At 41.4% G+C, this 16,411-nt stretch overlaps 1 protein-coding gene across 7 annotated transcripts; it reads right to left on the reverse strand.

Annotated features, from left to right (window-relative positions):
- Nucleotides 1-2,017: 2,017 nt before the first annotated feature.
- On the reverse strand, nucleotides 2,018-13,303 carry srrm1 (serine/arginine repetitive matrix 1). Of its 7 annotated transcripts, none has more exons than XM_079693010.1 (18): nucleotides 13,165-13,303; nucleotides 12,764-12,914; nucleotides 11,719-11,808; nucleotides 11,021-11,143; nucleotides 8,691-8,861; nucleotides 8,295-8,389; nucleotides 7,976-8,221; nucleotides 7,492-7,677; nucleotides 7,269-7,388; nucleotides 6,910-7,082; nucleotides 6,558-6,638; nucleotides 6,024-6,110; nucleotides 4,585-4,720; nucleotides 4,370-4,456; nucleotides 3,793-4,272; nucleotides 3,490-3,670; nucleotides 2,986-3,156; nucleotides 2,018-2,855 (listed from the first exon to the last, which is right to left on the reverse strand). In XM_079693010.1, the coding sequence occupies exons 2-18, from the start codon at nucleotides 12,782-12,784 to the stop codon at nucleotides 2,745-2,747; spliced, it is 2,559 nt and encodes an 852-aa protein (XP_079549136.1). In that variant the 5' UTR covers nucleotides 12,785-12,914; nucleotides 13,165-13,303; the 3' UTR covers nucleotides 2,018-2,744. The 7 variants fall into 7 exon arrangements, with proteins under 7 accessions (XP_079549136.1, XP_079549134.1, XP_079549135.1 ...); XM_079693008.1 differs by having other exon boundaries at nucleotides 6,910-7,118; nucleotides 13,165-13,295; XM_079693009.1 differs by having other exon boundaries at nucleotides 6,910-7,118; nucleotides 7,976-8,200; nucleotides 13,165-13,294.
- Between the last annotated feature and the right edge of the window lie 3,108 nt (nucleotides 13,304-16,411).

Genomic DNA, 16,411 nt, shown 5'->3' on the forward strand with positions numbered 1-16,411 from the left:
GAGGGTGAGGAGATGTAGAGCAGAAAACTGAGACCACTGCAAAATTATCATTTTCTCTGGTTTATTATTTATAGCTATGTGTTTGAGTAAAATGAATTTTTCTTTACGTTATTCTAAAACCAACTGACAACCTATATCTGTGTTGGAATTCAACAGACACTGCGGAATGGCTGCCACACATGTAGAAATTGAGATATAAGAAAAGTTTGCAGTGGTCACTTAATTTTAACAGAGCTGTATAGGCCTACTGTCTTTTGTAAAGAAATACAAACATTTTTATTTTCCAACAACCACTAACTTCGCCGTAGGTTTTTCCATTTAATTTACGTATTTATTGGAATGGTTCAACGCAAAAAATAAACAAGTTTTTATTTATTTTCCGTATATATTTGTGGGCGCTCTAGGGAATTAACTTTAAACTGGTGTTGCATTATTTTGGTAGATCCGTTATACATTTATTTCAACAAATGTTTATTACTAATGTCTCTCTTTACTTGAATTTGCATTTTTACTTGCCCTATTTTTAACTTAACCATTTATTTCGACAAAGTCACAAGCTATTTGCCATTAAAATTTAACAACATTCAGAGATATACTTTCACTGACAACAAATATAAAGAAACTATATTAGGTCGGCTGCGGGATATTCATACTTCGCCTAAACCAGTGGTTCTCAAAGTGTGGGGCGCGTCCCCCCAGGGGGGCGCAGAGGCATGACAGGGGGGGTGCGAGAGACCAGGAGGAAAAATGGTTATTTAAAAAAAAGAAAAATCATATTTTGAAAGATTATTGATTCGAATATAATATGATACAGTACTATTATGTCTGGGTCTCTGTGTTTCATTAAAGCTCGGCTCTGTGTGTGTGTGGAACGAGCCATTTTGTGTGCGTGTGCGAGCGAGAGAGAGCGCACCGGTACCGGAGATCGTTGATGTTAGCTTCTGGTACTAGCGAGTACTACTACTACGCTAACGGATATAAGAAGTTTTTTCAACAACAAAGTGGAGGAGAGTCCTCTCCTGTCAGACTGAGAGAATCAGTGAGCTAAAGGACTCTCTCAGTGTTATCTCAGTGTGTCTCAAACGTTTTGGCCACCATTAATGTAAACAATTATGTCCGAGGCACACGTTTATATGATCAGTTTATAGTTATAAAAAAATAAGAGAATAAATTAAAAACAGGTATGAAATAGTATGTGACATTAAAAAATGAATAAAGTTTAAAAGGGGAGTGATTTGTAAAATATCTTAAAGAAATAGTAAATCTGTTTAGAGTTCTGTGTTCTGATGTATCCATAGATCTCTATTTAGCTCTCAAAGTGCACCAGATAGATGCTTTTAACTTCAATATTTAAAAATCTTCCCTGGGGAGCTTGCCCCCGGACCCCCCTATGTGAGGTCCACACACCACCTATAAAAATAGAACTTTAACCCTGCTTACACCTATATGCCGTGAGCTGATTATCGAGCCTTCATTGTAACAGTCGCGGGTATATTGTGTATTCGCGTGGGGATTGTTGCAGTAGAAAATTCCACTGTAGCAACCGGTACATTAATGGGAAACCCTAAATGTTTGAGCACCCTCTATGAAACGTCAAGCAACCCCACAGCACCCCCAAAATAAATCTCTGGCGCCGCCACTGAGCCTGACTATTTGTGTAGGGGGGGCCCCGACTTTTTTTTTTCTCCAAGCCTGACAGAAAAAGTTTGAGAACCAATGGCCTAAACTAGCATTAATTTTGTTAATGCTATTTAATGCTAATTTTGTTAATTGTTAATACTGTTGAAACAGGCAGCATGTGTAGTGTTAGGTTTTTGACTTTGCAAATCCATTGGATCATCATTGGTCTCATTTCAGTCAAAGCAACATCCCAACCATAGACTTCAGGATAACCAATAGAAAAGTGGGATCCCAAGCCTTTAACCTTTGCATTTTTCGTTAATTACCTCAATAAAATCTGTCAGTTTTCACAGATCCCATCCAAAACAGAAATGACAAAAGAAATCTCACAATTAAGGAAAGCACACGTCCTATAAAAAGGTTTTAATTCTGAAAGGAGGACAAGATGACAAGAGCCAGGGGTACTAAATACAAATAATAGAGCAGTCCCACAGCATGTTGGAAGGGTGTCAACATAAAATTGCATATTAATTATTTTAGAAAAATTAAAGCATACTCCATGTCACATTAGATTGTTGTAGTCTTAAAACAAGACAATTTCATAGTCAGAAAAAAAAAAGCAGGTTAAACAATGCTAAACACTTCCTTTAAGTTACTATATGGGACAAGACATTCTGTTAGGGCCTCTGATAGTTCACACAGCTGTGCAACTGTTCCACTAATAAGAGGCATTGGTAACAGTATGTTACTGTATGTTGGTTTTACTCTACACTCCATAAGCTCAGTGGGTCATGCACTTCAGAGACGATCACTGCACATGCAATCATTTCTCATATGGAATCTATTGTATGCTGCGGTAAACATCTTAAACCTGTTAACTCAAACCGTTACCCTGCTCAACAATTTAAAAATGATGGACAACACAGGCTTCATCACAGTTAAGATAATACACTAACTGACAAATCAAGCTCATGAAACACACTCTTCAGAATGTACCAAACCAGTAAAAAGAAAACAAAAAAAGACTCAAGATTTAACAATTTGTACATTCTAAAGCTGAACCAGGTTGATGACAAACATCAAGAGTGAGTGGAAAAATTCAAAAGTGAGAAAGCCAGTCGTTTTCAGGACATCTGGGATGGAGACAGCTGGGCCTTCCTCATGGATCGTAGGGCTTTCTCTCTTAGGTGCTTCTCCAGGTCGGCCAAGCTGTCCTCTACTTCACTATCTGATTCCTAAACGGAAAACAGCATGAAATACACGCAACTCCACTAGCCACTTGGACACAAATACAGAATGTTGGTTATATCTGTCCCGTTGAGCAATAGGCCTGGAAAGCTAAAAAACAAAGAAACTAGACATCACCTTTCTTGACTCTCCGTCCTCCGCGCCGTGGTTTTCATGTGCATCACCGGTCACAGCACTACCACTCTTCTCCTTCTTATGCTTCTTGTGCTTCTTGTGTTTCTTCTCTTTCTTGTGTTTCTTTTCCTTCTTCTTTTTCTTCTTCTTTCCACTGCCATCAATATCGGAATTCTGCAATGAAACAGATTTTTAAGGTCAAAAGTATTTAAAGGTTAACAGTGCTACTAAAAACACTGCAAACGATAAGAAAGAGATAATGAGAGCTAATATAACCAGAGTACACATCGTAAGGTATCTGCATACTTAATAATAATTCAACCTTCTCCAATAAGAACTAAAACACATTTGATAGTTGGTTTTTTTACTAAATGCAATCGTCCTTGAGTAAACTTAGAAAAAATACCCATAATATTCAAGACTCAAGTTATAAACCAGAAATATATGTATATATATATGCGCATCCAAACAGACAACCATATAAGTAAATAAGCTAAAATGTCAAACCTTGCTTGGGGATTGGCTGCCGGAACCACTGCTGGCTTTCTTTGCTGGTGGTGGAGACCCACTGGCAGAGCGGGAGGGGGAGGGGGAGGCAGATGCAGGGGCGGGACGTTTCAGAGCTGCTGGTTGAGGGGAAACAGATCTGGAGGCTGCTCTCCTCATGGGCTGGGGGCTCGGAGAGGGTCTTGGGAGAAGAAAAAAAAGGGAAGATTTAAAAAGGGTCGCAGGGCCATGCATAATACAAAGAGATAAAACAGCAGTATTCTGAATAAATAAATAAATATTGAAATATAAATTCAATGTTACCTCTTGTTGTTCCGTGGCTCTGGGGTGCGGGACACTCGGCGGATGGGTTTTCCGCTGTGTGTCGGGGACTGCTGCCTCCGCGGGTTAGATGGAGATGCACTGGAGTTTTCAAAACGTCCCTGAGGACTGGTGGAACCCCGAACAGGGCGACCGCGGGTTGCAGGGGGCGGGGAGAGGCGGCCAGCTGCTGCCACAGGGGATCGTGGGTCCCTGCTTAGTCTAGCAGAAGGCAACATGGGGCTCCTCCTGTGTCTGGGTGGAGATGAGGATGGAGACATGCGTCTCCTTTGAGGAGGGGAGTTTCTGCGCTTGGGGGACCTGGAGGGGCGGCGCTTGGCACCTGGAGAAGAGCGCTTTGGGGGAGAGCTAGACATTTTCCTCTTCTGTGGGGGCAAAGGTGAGGGGCTGTAGCGACGCTGGATAGGGGGAGAATATCGTCTGGGGGATGGAGAACGACGACGGGGAGGCGGGGAAGGGGACCTGGATAGTAACAAATGTAATTGTTACACTTTTGTTTTCATCCGTAAAAATAATTTGACAAATGAAAGCTCTAGATATGATATAAAGTTGCACATACCTTCGTCTAGGAGGAGAAGGAGATCTGCGACGTCGTGGGGGAGACGGGGATCGCCGTCTGCGTGGAGGAGATGGAGAGCGTCTTTTCCTGAAGGAGTACAAACACAAACAAAATGTTATACATGTGGATAACGCTGAACATGGGCAACCTAAAAACATTTGATTCAACAATAAGTTAAAACATTTTGCTAAAAATGTACAAAAACGTTGTCTAACCTTGGGGAGGCATCTCTGTGTCTCCTCCGTGGTGACGGTGTTCGGCTGCGTCTCCTCCTCACATCCCCGTTTTTGGCTCCCGGCCCTGCAGTCGGCCTCTTGGGCCCCTCGTTTTCAGAGGAGGAAGATCCTGAATCTAAAACCAAACAGACAAAGGACATCAACAACTGTTTAATTGTAGCCATAACTGTATGAAGTGAGGAAAAAAAACGCTACGGTTGGGGTTAAGAGCACGGCTTCAAAAGTCCATGAGACGATGAGTGCAAGATGACATGGACAGAGACTTTGTCAGATGGGGCTTTCACACCAACGCGGTTCTAGGGCCAGTTTGGAGCTAGAGCCTGAAAAGCACCGTTTTTTCCTGTTCACACCGCAGCGGAATCTCCGCTCCGGAATCTCCGCTCCGGAATCCGGAATCTCCGCTCCGGAATCCGGTTTGTTTCAAGCACCGAAAATGTTTCGGTCTTGAAGCAAGAACCGCATACGTCACGCTTACGTCGGAGGGGGGCGAGATTAACCTGAGCTAACAGTTAAAGGCAAGTAAAGTAAAAAAAGTTGTAACAAGCAGTAGTGCTGAGCAAAGTGACTAGAACGCAACCACACACTTGTAAAAAAAAAACAACACACTTTATAAAGTCAGGCAACACTAACCAGGCTTCGTGTGATTCTGTTTATTTGTACCTTACTTTGACCATCCGTTCGCTGTTATTGATCATTGTGGAGAGAACAGACAGACGTTTTGTTTTGTATTATAGCAGCTATCGGATGGAATCAATACATGGGCTGCACAGGTTGTCATGTCCGACAATCACAAGTAGAATCATAATGAAAAATATGCCGGTAAAATGTGCCGGCTTCTGGCACAATAGGATAGCAACAAGTAGTCAAGATAGTCAGTTTAGCTTCGGCTGCTATGCTAACATCACCAGCGTCAATTCAGACTGACACACATTCACTTATGGGGAATTGGGGATATGTATCAGCTGCTTGTGTGACAGTCAGACAGTGAATACTTTACAGCGGGCGCTGCCGTGTGAGCTAACCCGGAGCTAACGGGAGAATAAACCCCTGTGGAAGAGCAGCACTGCAGTGGTCGGCAAATGCCGCTGAAACACATTCATAAACAATGAACCACGGCACTCTGGAGAAAAGTATAAGGTTGGAGAAGTCGTTAATTTAATCTGGCTTCGTATGATTAAAAGCAACACGACGCAATCCCCCATTGTTGTTGTTGTAGTGAGCGCCGTAAGCGACGTAAACGGTGACGTCATGAGCAGCACCAGTCAGGCTCTGGGCGGTGTGAACAAAACGGGGGCTGAAAATAAAAACCGGTTCCAAACCAACTCTAGCAAGGAGCTAGAGGGGGAATCGCGTTGGTGTGAAAGCCCTAAGAGAGGTGTTGGGTATGGGAGAGGAACGGGGATAAAAACGCTTTTAACCTGAAGATGTCTGTCGGTTCTGCCTGCGATACTGACGTCGCTGCTGCACCGAATCTGCTGTTGCCTCTTTGTCATTTTTATCCTCCTCTGAAATGTAGAGCATTGAGTGTCTCATCAGTGTCAGAGAACCAGTAAAAAAAACTGCCATGGCGCATTAAGATAATATAGAAAAATATGTATATGCCTGAGGCTTGAGTTTAGGGTTTTAAATGGCATAGTGCAATTTGACTAAAAACTACTATTGTCCTTCATGTCAAGTCATAGTTTTTGTTTCCTTTGTTTGTACTCTTAAGTGGGATCCCAATTATCAAAGCAGCTTAATAAATGTGATCACTGTAATGAGGTCCTTGGGCATTGATATACTTAACGTTCCCCATCGCTGTGTGACATTGTGCCCCTTACTGCTGAAAACCGGGGCAAGTGGACTGAGCCAAAAAAATGACTGAGGACTCCAGGCAGCAGTCATCACAAACGTTTTTGGCATGAGGCCAAAGGCCCATACAGTTCCTTAAACAGACATAATATAACGCTTACCTGAGTCAGAGCCTTCAGAAGGTCTGGGCTTGGCATTATCAGACGGAGAATCATTCCTTCCCCTTTGTTTTTGCTTTAAACCTTAAAAAAAAAAAAAAAGACACCAAGAATTATACATGCAATTTCAATATCCATTCCTAAAGCCATGAACACTTCAAATGCACAATACTTATATGTGTCTCTCTGTGACCTCAGTACCAAAGGAATGTTATCATCATAACATTTTAACTAATGAGGAAAATGTATAACTAAACAGAAATAGTCAGGGAACTGAAAGAGTCATGGGGTAGGCAGTATGAGACAAAGAGTTCATAATTATGTCGAGGAAAGAACCAACGGTTAAAGATCATACCAGACGGCCTGGCTGGTGACGCAGAGCCTCGGCCTCTTCTGGCCCGAGGAGATGGTGACCGCCTGTCCTTCCCGGCGGGGCTGATGGCTTTTTCAGGATGATGGACCCCCTTTCTGGGTGGGGAGTTGGATATTCTCTTCATTGCTTTTTTAGGAGAGCGAGAGTTGGAGGAGCTGCTGCCAGAAGATGAAGCAGAGCGTGAGCGCCTCCTGCAGGACACAGACATTAGCACATTCAAAATGTATTCTCAACTGAGGAAGGATGGTCCAACATCCTCTGTAAGGTCACTTGTAGTAACCAATATAATATAAAGTATATTTAATTAAATAATTAAGTATTTTGAAGGATGTGGCGCTGACCTGCGGACTGGGGACCGTCTATGTCTGTTTCTGTTGCCAGGGGGGCCACGCCTGGGGGGGCTCCTACGACGAGGAGACATCCTCCTCCTGGGACTTGGTCTTCTACGAGGAGAGTAGGATCTGCAGTGGGGTATAGAGGAAGATAAGCTTACAAAATGTTCTATGTTAAATAACTTTTGAAGAACCATAAAAATAAAAATGTGATATGAGTGTCGGGAATTACCTAGAGCGGGAGCGTCGCCTGCGGTTGCGGGAATGAGAACGAGAGCGGTGGTGAGGTCTGTCCCTCCTGCTGTCCTTCTCCCTGTCCCGGGACTTGGGCCTTTCCTCTTTCTTGAGAGGCTTCTCTGGCGAAGATTCTTTGACTTCAGTAACTGGGTCTGGTTTCACCACCTCCACAACTGTGTCACTACAAGTCAGAGAAAGATTTTTATGTTACCCTTAAGGTTATTTGTTATAACCTGTCATCAAGCTAAACTAAAATATGTATTGATGAATACAAATTGAGTTTTTGATCCAGTTCATTGCTACACTCCGCACCCCAAATGAACCCTGATGAAAATCGTTAAGGACTAAAATAAACTTGCAAAACAAGAACATCTATTAAAAAAATTCAAACTAAAGTGGATTTGAACCTAAAACTTAGAACAAAAAAGTTTTGACTTTAAATGCATGGCAATAATGGTACATTTAAGTTTTCTACACACCATGTGGAAGGAGTTTCTTGGATGGCCGGCTCTGGCAGGGCTCCTTCTAATGCATTCGGCTCCACAAGCTGCTCCACAGGTTTGGCTGGCAGCTGCATCAGGGGTGGAGGGGGGGAGCTGCTGGCGACTGGACTGGGTTTGCGTCTCGGCGAGCGAGAGGCACTCCGTTTCCTTTCACGCTTCACTGGCGACCTTCGCCGTGGTGACGGTGACCTTGATTTCCTCCTAGACATAGGACGATGCAAACTGAATACGTTTTTGGTGATAAATGCACTTGTACAACCACTGATCTCCATATTAAAAAACGAGTTTTTCTTACCTTCTTGGGCTTTTTGACTGAGCCCTGTCTCTGATGTCCTTTTCCTTCTTATCATCATCGACTTTCTTCAGAGTAGCTAGCTTCTCTTGTTCAATCTACCAAAAAAATGGAACCATGGGGAAACAATCATACATCTCTCCAAAAGTATATAAATAATGTCTATCCTGCAATGTTTATAACATAACTGACATCTGGGAACCAAATAATGTATTTAATGTTGTCTCAGACTATTGATTGAAATGATATATCAATACCAATTATTATACCATTCAACAAAAGTGTATAAGAAATTGCAATGGCTGTTTTGACCCAAAACAAGTAATTATGTATCTGTCAACCGCAGAGTTATGGCCTGATAGCTAGAATTGTGTCTAATTGGCATTGGGGGAAGCTTACCTGTCTCTGTTTAATTTCCTCCTTCTTCTGTTCCAGGAAAGCAGAGGGGATGCCAGCAATGTTCTCCTGAGCACTCAGCAGCAGGGGCCACAGGTCCCTCATGAACTCCCGGGCGTTCTTCCCATTCAGAAAGCCTGTCAGGTTGATCTGCATCATCTTGCTATCTGGATTCTGTAACACACACACGAAGGGAGGAGAGAAAAAAAACATATGGCTATTGAAATAATGGAAGGGCAACATAATCAAGGACGGGGGTAGGACCTACTAGTCCTCACTAGACTATTCCTGGGACTATATTATCACCATTACTGTATTACTCAAATCATGACTATATAAATAAATGTGACTAATTTAAAATCATACTCACAAACTCATTGAACTGAGAATGTGAGCTAGCTGAGGGGGAGACATGTCTAATGATATAAAAACGGCATGCAATGTTGCTGTTATTCCAATTCCTGATTGTTATTCCCCAAATAAACAATCAATAATACAAGAAAACATTTTTGCCATTATTTGATTTCCTCAGAATTATCCCCTTTACTTTACCTTTCTGTGTCCCTACCCACCCCTTGCTATCTGGTCTCCCCACAGTCTACACTTCAGGAGTTAAACAAATAGCCACAATACAGAGTGCATTAAAACCCAACACTGCAAGTACAGTTCCGGTGTCTTCAGTGAGTCCCGTGGGATCAGTGGGCACGGAGCTCCCATGGCTTGCTTCCGCCTCCCTACTGCTTGAGACTCAACCACCTTGAGCTTAATGTTATATCACTAAATTGCAAGAGACGAACAAGCAATAATGAGTACATTGTTACACAAAAAAGGAGTTTTATTTCAACAACTGATAGAATTATTCTGAGAGGCCGTAATTTCAATTCAATTTCCTTGTCTTATCATTACGCAACACCCCTTACACTTAGCTTTCCATCCCAACCCACCCCCCAAAAGCTATGACAAGCAAAAATACCAAATAGAAGGATATCAAAAAAAAGTGTGCAGTGATGGTGTCATATATAAATAAATGAATGTGTTTTTTAGCATCTTGTTAGAATAACAAAAAGTCACTAATGTGGGTTATTTGCATTTACGCCAACATTTGCATTTAAGTATACTGTGGGACGAAATCCTAGGGATAGACTAATGAAGGACACTTTGTGTAAATTACTTGGGTTATTTCCCCCCAATTAACCTGTGAAATAACCAATTCCATTAAGCATAAGTGGTTAATCAGTGGGATCCACATTATGATTAAATAAAGAAAACTTTTGAAGTCTACTTAGTAGCAAAAGCCTATGAAATAAAGAAGAAGCAGAGTTTAGTATTACAAAATGAAATACCTAACATAAGTGGGGCTTAGCATTACAGCTCTACTGGCAAGAAAAAAAATGTTAAGGTAAAAAACATGACCATTACAGATATCTCAATAGTCTTCCAGTTTAAAGAGTAACTTCATACCAAAAAAAAGAGTGTTGTTTCTTCTGGTTGAAAATCTGCGGTCTGTTACACATCTGATGACACACAACCCAGAAGATGGGTGCTATCCGAGGTTTAACACACTCAAATAAAAATGTTGTTTTTGTTGGCCTCCTGTCATTGAGGTTCTCCATCTCCTACATTGATGTAGAGATACACCTGTGGTGTGTTCACATCACTGTAAGGTGTGGTTACTAGTACACCAGAAAAAGTTTTGCCCACCCCCAACAGATGTGAAACTTTGAATCAGAGGTAGTCAGTGAGACAATACTTTTTAGCTTGGTGTTAAAGTACTCAAGTTACTCTTTAAAGAATGTAAAGGAAATCATTTTCTCTATGTGGCAAACCCTCCCTGAATTTAACCTATATTTCCAATTACATTGGGCCATTGAATGATGCACTACAAATACCTACGCAATATGATTATGGCATTGTTCAGGTGTTTCTTTCACTAACATGATATTGGTAATCCCTGCATATAACTCACCTCAAACCACACACTGCATCATGAAGGGAGAGTTGGGCTCAGTGACTTTGGGCTCAGGAGAGAGCTAATTAGGTGTTGGTGCTATACTTCAGATGCAAGGTATAACATCCATATTGGTTCAGGCCTTTTAAATCATAAATCACATCATCATTAGAAGACTGCTGAATGAAGGCACTTTGTCACATAACATCAAAACATAGTTATGTCATTATAAATCAGTTTTACACCAATTGTAAACTTTACCCATTCAATTTCAAGTTGAACAAAATGTGCAATGGTTTGCTTGTATTCCTTCTAACTAACTAAACATTGCCCTCAAATTCATGACAGTTTTGAAGAAACAAAACAAACACATTTAAGACATTACCTTCTCCTCAAGCAGGTTAAATATTAACTCTATGACGACATCATCCTCGAATCCCAGAGTTTCTGTCACTCGCTGAGTTATCCAAGGTTTGATGACTTCCAGGTTCACTTTGGTCATGTCCACCTATGGGTGAAACAAGAAACCAACATCACACAGTAAGACAATCAGTGAATAAAGGACTCAAGACTAGTGTTTATGTTTCAGTTGTATTTATCAAAATGTACAACAGATGTGTTACTCTAAATGTGCAACTCCATATAGTATGAGACGGTTTAATAGAAATGGTAACATGTCCATTGATGTGATTAGCATGACATTTGGAAATCTCTAAACTATTTTTCTGTCCCGTCTGAAGTAACACATTGAAAGTGATGCTGATACCATTATAACAATTAAAAACAACATGGATGAAAGTAAGCTTGGACAGTATATTATTGCCTGAAAAAGACTGTGTTAAATGACTCAAGACTACAGTATCTACATTTCAGTTTTTTCTATCAAAAATGTATCTCTTTAAATAACATTGACTGACAGAAACACATATAAAACCTAACAAGACAATACATTTGATTAAGGCAACAGTTTATTTGGTAATACAATCTGACATTACCACATGTCAGATTTGGTAGTGTGAATCTATTGTGTCAGATTTTACATCTGACACAATAGTAAAATAACAAGTGATGATGCTCTTATACCTTCTTGTCCAGACATTCTGCAAACTTCAGCTGCTTCAGCAGTTTCTTCTGCTTATTGCTGAAACGGTTGTCTTGCTCCGCACTTGTACCCTAAAGAAACATCAACAATCAGATTGGCTTGTGTACGTTGAAAATCGTTATCACATCTACACGCATGTGCTTAAAACATCTCGCTTTTAAAAAAAAAAATCAAGTTGAATAGCAACTTCCGTGTTATTTTGTCAGCGTAAAGCAAACACCTGCACTTAAACAAAACAGGGGTGCTGATATCCAAACCTAAATACCGAGTTTCAGTTAAGTTAGCACAGATTTGAAAACATGTGCTCACACATGACGTTATTATATTATCCTAACTATTAATAAATATAATGTATGTGATAACAGTACCATGTTAAATGTAAGCGATCAAACTGAGTCGGATATGACATTGATACGATGAAGCTAACACCAGCTAAGCTAATCGTTAGCTTGCTTAATCCTCCAAGGGAACCAAACATGCTAGTTAGCCACTGTCTGGGGGATATTTTGGCCAACAACAGCGTTAATATAGTCCGAACACCACAAGTCATATTAGTTTTGTAATGCAGGACATATGTACGTCTATTTATTATAGCCAACATAAATGGTCGTGACTATCCCTTAGAGACAGAAAGGATGTACCGCCCGGACGCCATCTTTAGCCAGAGCTAACACATTATCATTAACTAGCAAAGCTAGCAAGTGTGGTTCGACTATTTCCTGCAAATGTGTAAAACTGCATATTAATGTGTAAAATACAGTGTAGGCAAGACACAATTATATGTTACTTTAGGGTAACGCCAAATACACGCAAACCCTGGAACTAGCCCAGTTGTAACACGACTGTTGACGAAACCCAACATGGTTCGTCATCAGGTGATAGACGTAGCCCTGACCATAACGTTACAGTCTGACTGTATGGCCCTCCGCCTATATACACAATACTACTGTTCTAAATAAGAAATATACTTCCATGCAACTCTGCAGTAAGACAAAAAAGGGTTAGAAATCATTTTCAAGAACTTACGCGGAAGAATCCCGCGTCCATTGTCGGAGAAAATGGATATTAGCAGGCGCAGTTGAGAAAGACGTGCGTGGCTCGGGTGAGATACTTAGAGGCCAGCCGGATGATGGTGCGCCTCTTCGGGAAGGAAGGAGCACTACATTTACTGAAATGACTGGAGAGCAGAGGGGTAAGCTACATCCTGAGCTTTTAAGTTAAAACTATGAGCTCAGAACATTCTCATAATACACACATGCACACAGAAGAATTCAAACTTGTAATTCATGATCCGTAAAAGGATTCACACTTGTATTTCCAGATACACACTTGTGTTTTTCAATGCACACACACATGTGTTCCGTACATACATGTAAATAAAATCCAAATAGAGAAAAACGTTTTACATATGTATTTTTGATCCTCACATATTTGTTGTCCGTTTAAATCCCCTGAACCTGCAACACAAACCGCTTTCTGTGCATGGATCGCTGTGCATTCGTGTGTGGGTTTTTTGAGACTCCCCTGACGGTCAACCCAGCGCCATATATACATATAGATAGCCTATTATATGGCTCTGGGTCAACCGATTCGTACTTGTAATTTTTTCTATCTATAGCCAATCACATGAGCGCGCCCCCACGAGGGTATGATTTCTTGCGTTCATGACACTTCATATACGCATTTTGCGCTGTCGGGTCAGCTCGCTAAACAGAGGGCGGAGCATCAGGTGATTATGCAGAGCTGCGTGTCTCCGTCAGACTCAGCAGCTGATCTGATCTGTCTCTCTCGCGTCCGGTTATACTTCACTCACGTTTATGTCCATATTGATCAGATCCAACTCTCCTGATCGGCCTTTATAGAGAGCACCGATCAAACTATTAAGAGTGAATATCGGCCGATAATGACCGGCGGGGCTCCCCCCCGTTCAGGGGCGGTTCTAGCCCCCCCCCTGTGGCCCCCCTAAAAAAAAAAAGAAAAAAAAAAGTTTATGATTAAACGATTTCTTGGCTGACGGAATAGGCGGAAGTAACGATATGTGTCATTCTAGTCGGACCCATTAGAGCAGGGGTCTCCAACACGTCGATCACGAGCTACCGGTATCTTGTTTTTTTTTAAACGCAAGCCGTCATCGCCACGGAGGAGCACACAGCCTCTGTGAGCGAGCGAGACAGAGAGAGAGAGAGAGAGAGAGATAGAGAGAGCACACCTTTATCTATTTAATGTGTTGTAAAAAATAAAGAAATCATTCCAATGTGTACTATAGAACAGTAAAAAAAAAAACAGCTTGAAAGGGGAGTGATTAGTCAAATATGCATAAATAAAAAGAAAGAATACTAACTATAGGTAACATAAGATAAGAATAAACAAGTTTAAATGATTTGTTATTGGTTGTGATCCTATTCTAAAGATTTTTTGATTATTAAAAAATATACATCTCTCTTTCATATGAGTGTTGAGAGCTGTATCCATAAATAAATGTTGTGCTCAACGTGCACCAGATTGATGCATTTAACTTCAACATTTTAAAAAAAAATCTTCCCGGGGCTGCATGCCCCCGGACCCCCCTAGAGAAGGTTAGGTCCACCCCAAAATAAAGCAGGTTCAAATAATTAAATTGCATACATTTTCTTTTAGTAAACACTGAAAACGGGTCCCACAGTCTTGCCCAGGGACACAACGACATGCTGACTGCAGTGGGGTTTGAACCATTGCTCCCCTGAACCGAACACCAACGCACTAATGCACTGCGCAACAGCCTCCCTATATATAATAATAATCAGAATCAGAATCAGAATAACTTTATTAGTCCCACAGAGGGGAAAGTTGCAGCGTTACAGCAGGAAAGAGCCACAGACAGTTTAGTGTTGCATATCTTAAATGCATAAAAAAATTATTAAGTTATAATATAATAAACAAACAACACAACAATATGCTAAAAAAGTACTAAGTTATAATATAATAATAATGTGTTGAAACAAATACCAATAACTCTATTGCATTGTTTTCTTAGGTGTATGCGCAACAACTTCATACTGTCTTTGTCTTTTTCGTCCTGCATTTATTGTGCCCCCCTCAGAAAATAACTGGCCCCAGCCTGGCCCCCCCAGTCAAATTGGTCTAGAACCGCCACTGCCCCCGTTGACAGTTCACTGTCTGGCACTGGCTTCGTAGTGCACTGATCGATTAGGCTAAGCCAGTGGTCACCAACCTTTTTAAGCCCAAGATCACCGACCTCGGCCTAGGTGAAAGGCGAGATCTACCTATTGCAGAATTGAGTGAAAAAGACGTCCCAGACAATGCTTCCAATTTGAGGCCTTTTATATAGGCTAATTGCATTTGAATTACTGAAGGCTCCATAATCAGCTCACGGCATATAGGCAGGGGTAAAGTGCTATTGGGGGGCGGTCCTCACCTCCTCTAGGGGGGTCCTCAGGAAGATTATTTTTTAAATATTGAAGTTGAAAGCATCAATCTGGTGCACTTTGAGAGCAACATGAAGAGATCGGATACCTCTCTCAGCACGCATATGAAACAGAACTGTAAACAGATTTTCTTTTTCTTTATGGATATTTTACAAATCACTCCCCTTTTAAACTGTATTCTTGTTTTACTGCCATATAGTATTTCATACCTGTTTTTCATGTATTCTCTTATTGTTTGTATAACTATAATGATCATATGAAGGTATGCCGCGGAAATATTCTTTTGAATAATTTGTGACAAAACCGTTCTAAACACTCAGAGTCCTTTAGCTCACCTGAGCCCCTCAGTCTGACGGGAGAGGACTCTCTTCCAGCTTGTTGTGGAAACAGCTCCTTATGTCCGTTATTGCAGCTAGCTAACCAGATGCTAACATCACGGTCCCCGCTAGCACCGGTCCCTCTCTCTCCCTCTCTCCCTTCTCTCCCACTCCCTCTCTCCCTCTCTCTATCACACTAAATGCGCTATTGCCACACACACACACACAGAGCCGAGCTTGAATGACACAAGCACACGTGTATTTCCATGCAACTCTCTGATTGGTCTGGTGTCTTGCCTCTGTTGCGTTCACTGAACACGGGAAATTACAGTCCTGCCGATGTCTCTTGTGTCATGATGAGGTAGACGTAAAGCACGGTTAATGTATTATATTATTGAGGTTTCTCAAATAAACTTCAATCAAGTGGCACCTGCTAACGGGGTGGTGGATGATAGGTTTATATCTAAAAACGTATTTTCCAAACATTATTATTTTAATTGTATTTTCTTTCTTTTATTACTTTTTTTTTTAACGGTCCGCGGTCGATCGCGAGTGACTGGTTGGCGACCACTGGGCTAAGCTAACCTGTAGCTGCTCCCTCCACACTCACAACAACTTCATACAGACATAAATAAAGCAGCTTTGTTCGCCATACAGGAAACACACATTTAAAACGGTTTTGCCTGCCGTTTTTGTGTACACAAGCATTCATCAATGGTTCGGAAAGTGGCGCTGTACCCAAGCCCGCCTTAACCTGCCATCAGGCCCTGGGGCTGATAGTTTTTGTAGGCCCCCTATTTAAACAACAAATCAAAGTCATTTATAGCCTCGGCAGGCTCTGTGATCGCACTTCTCCACTCTGCTCTACACGCGCCTGGTCCTCTCCTCCATATGAGTGACGTATCGGGCCTCCCTCATGTATTTGTCCGGTT

Source organism: Notothenia rossii (assembly GCF_949606895.1).
Source record: "Notothenia rossii genome assembly, chromosome: 7".
Classification (NCBI taxonomy): domain Eukaryota; kingdom Metazoa; phylum Chordata; class Actinopteri; order Perciformes; family Nototheniidae; genus Notothenia; species Notothenia rossii.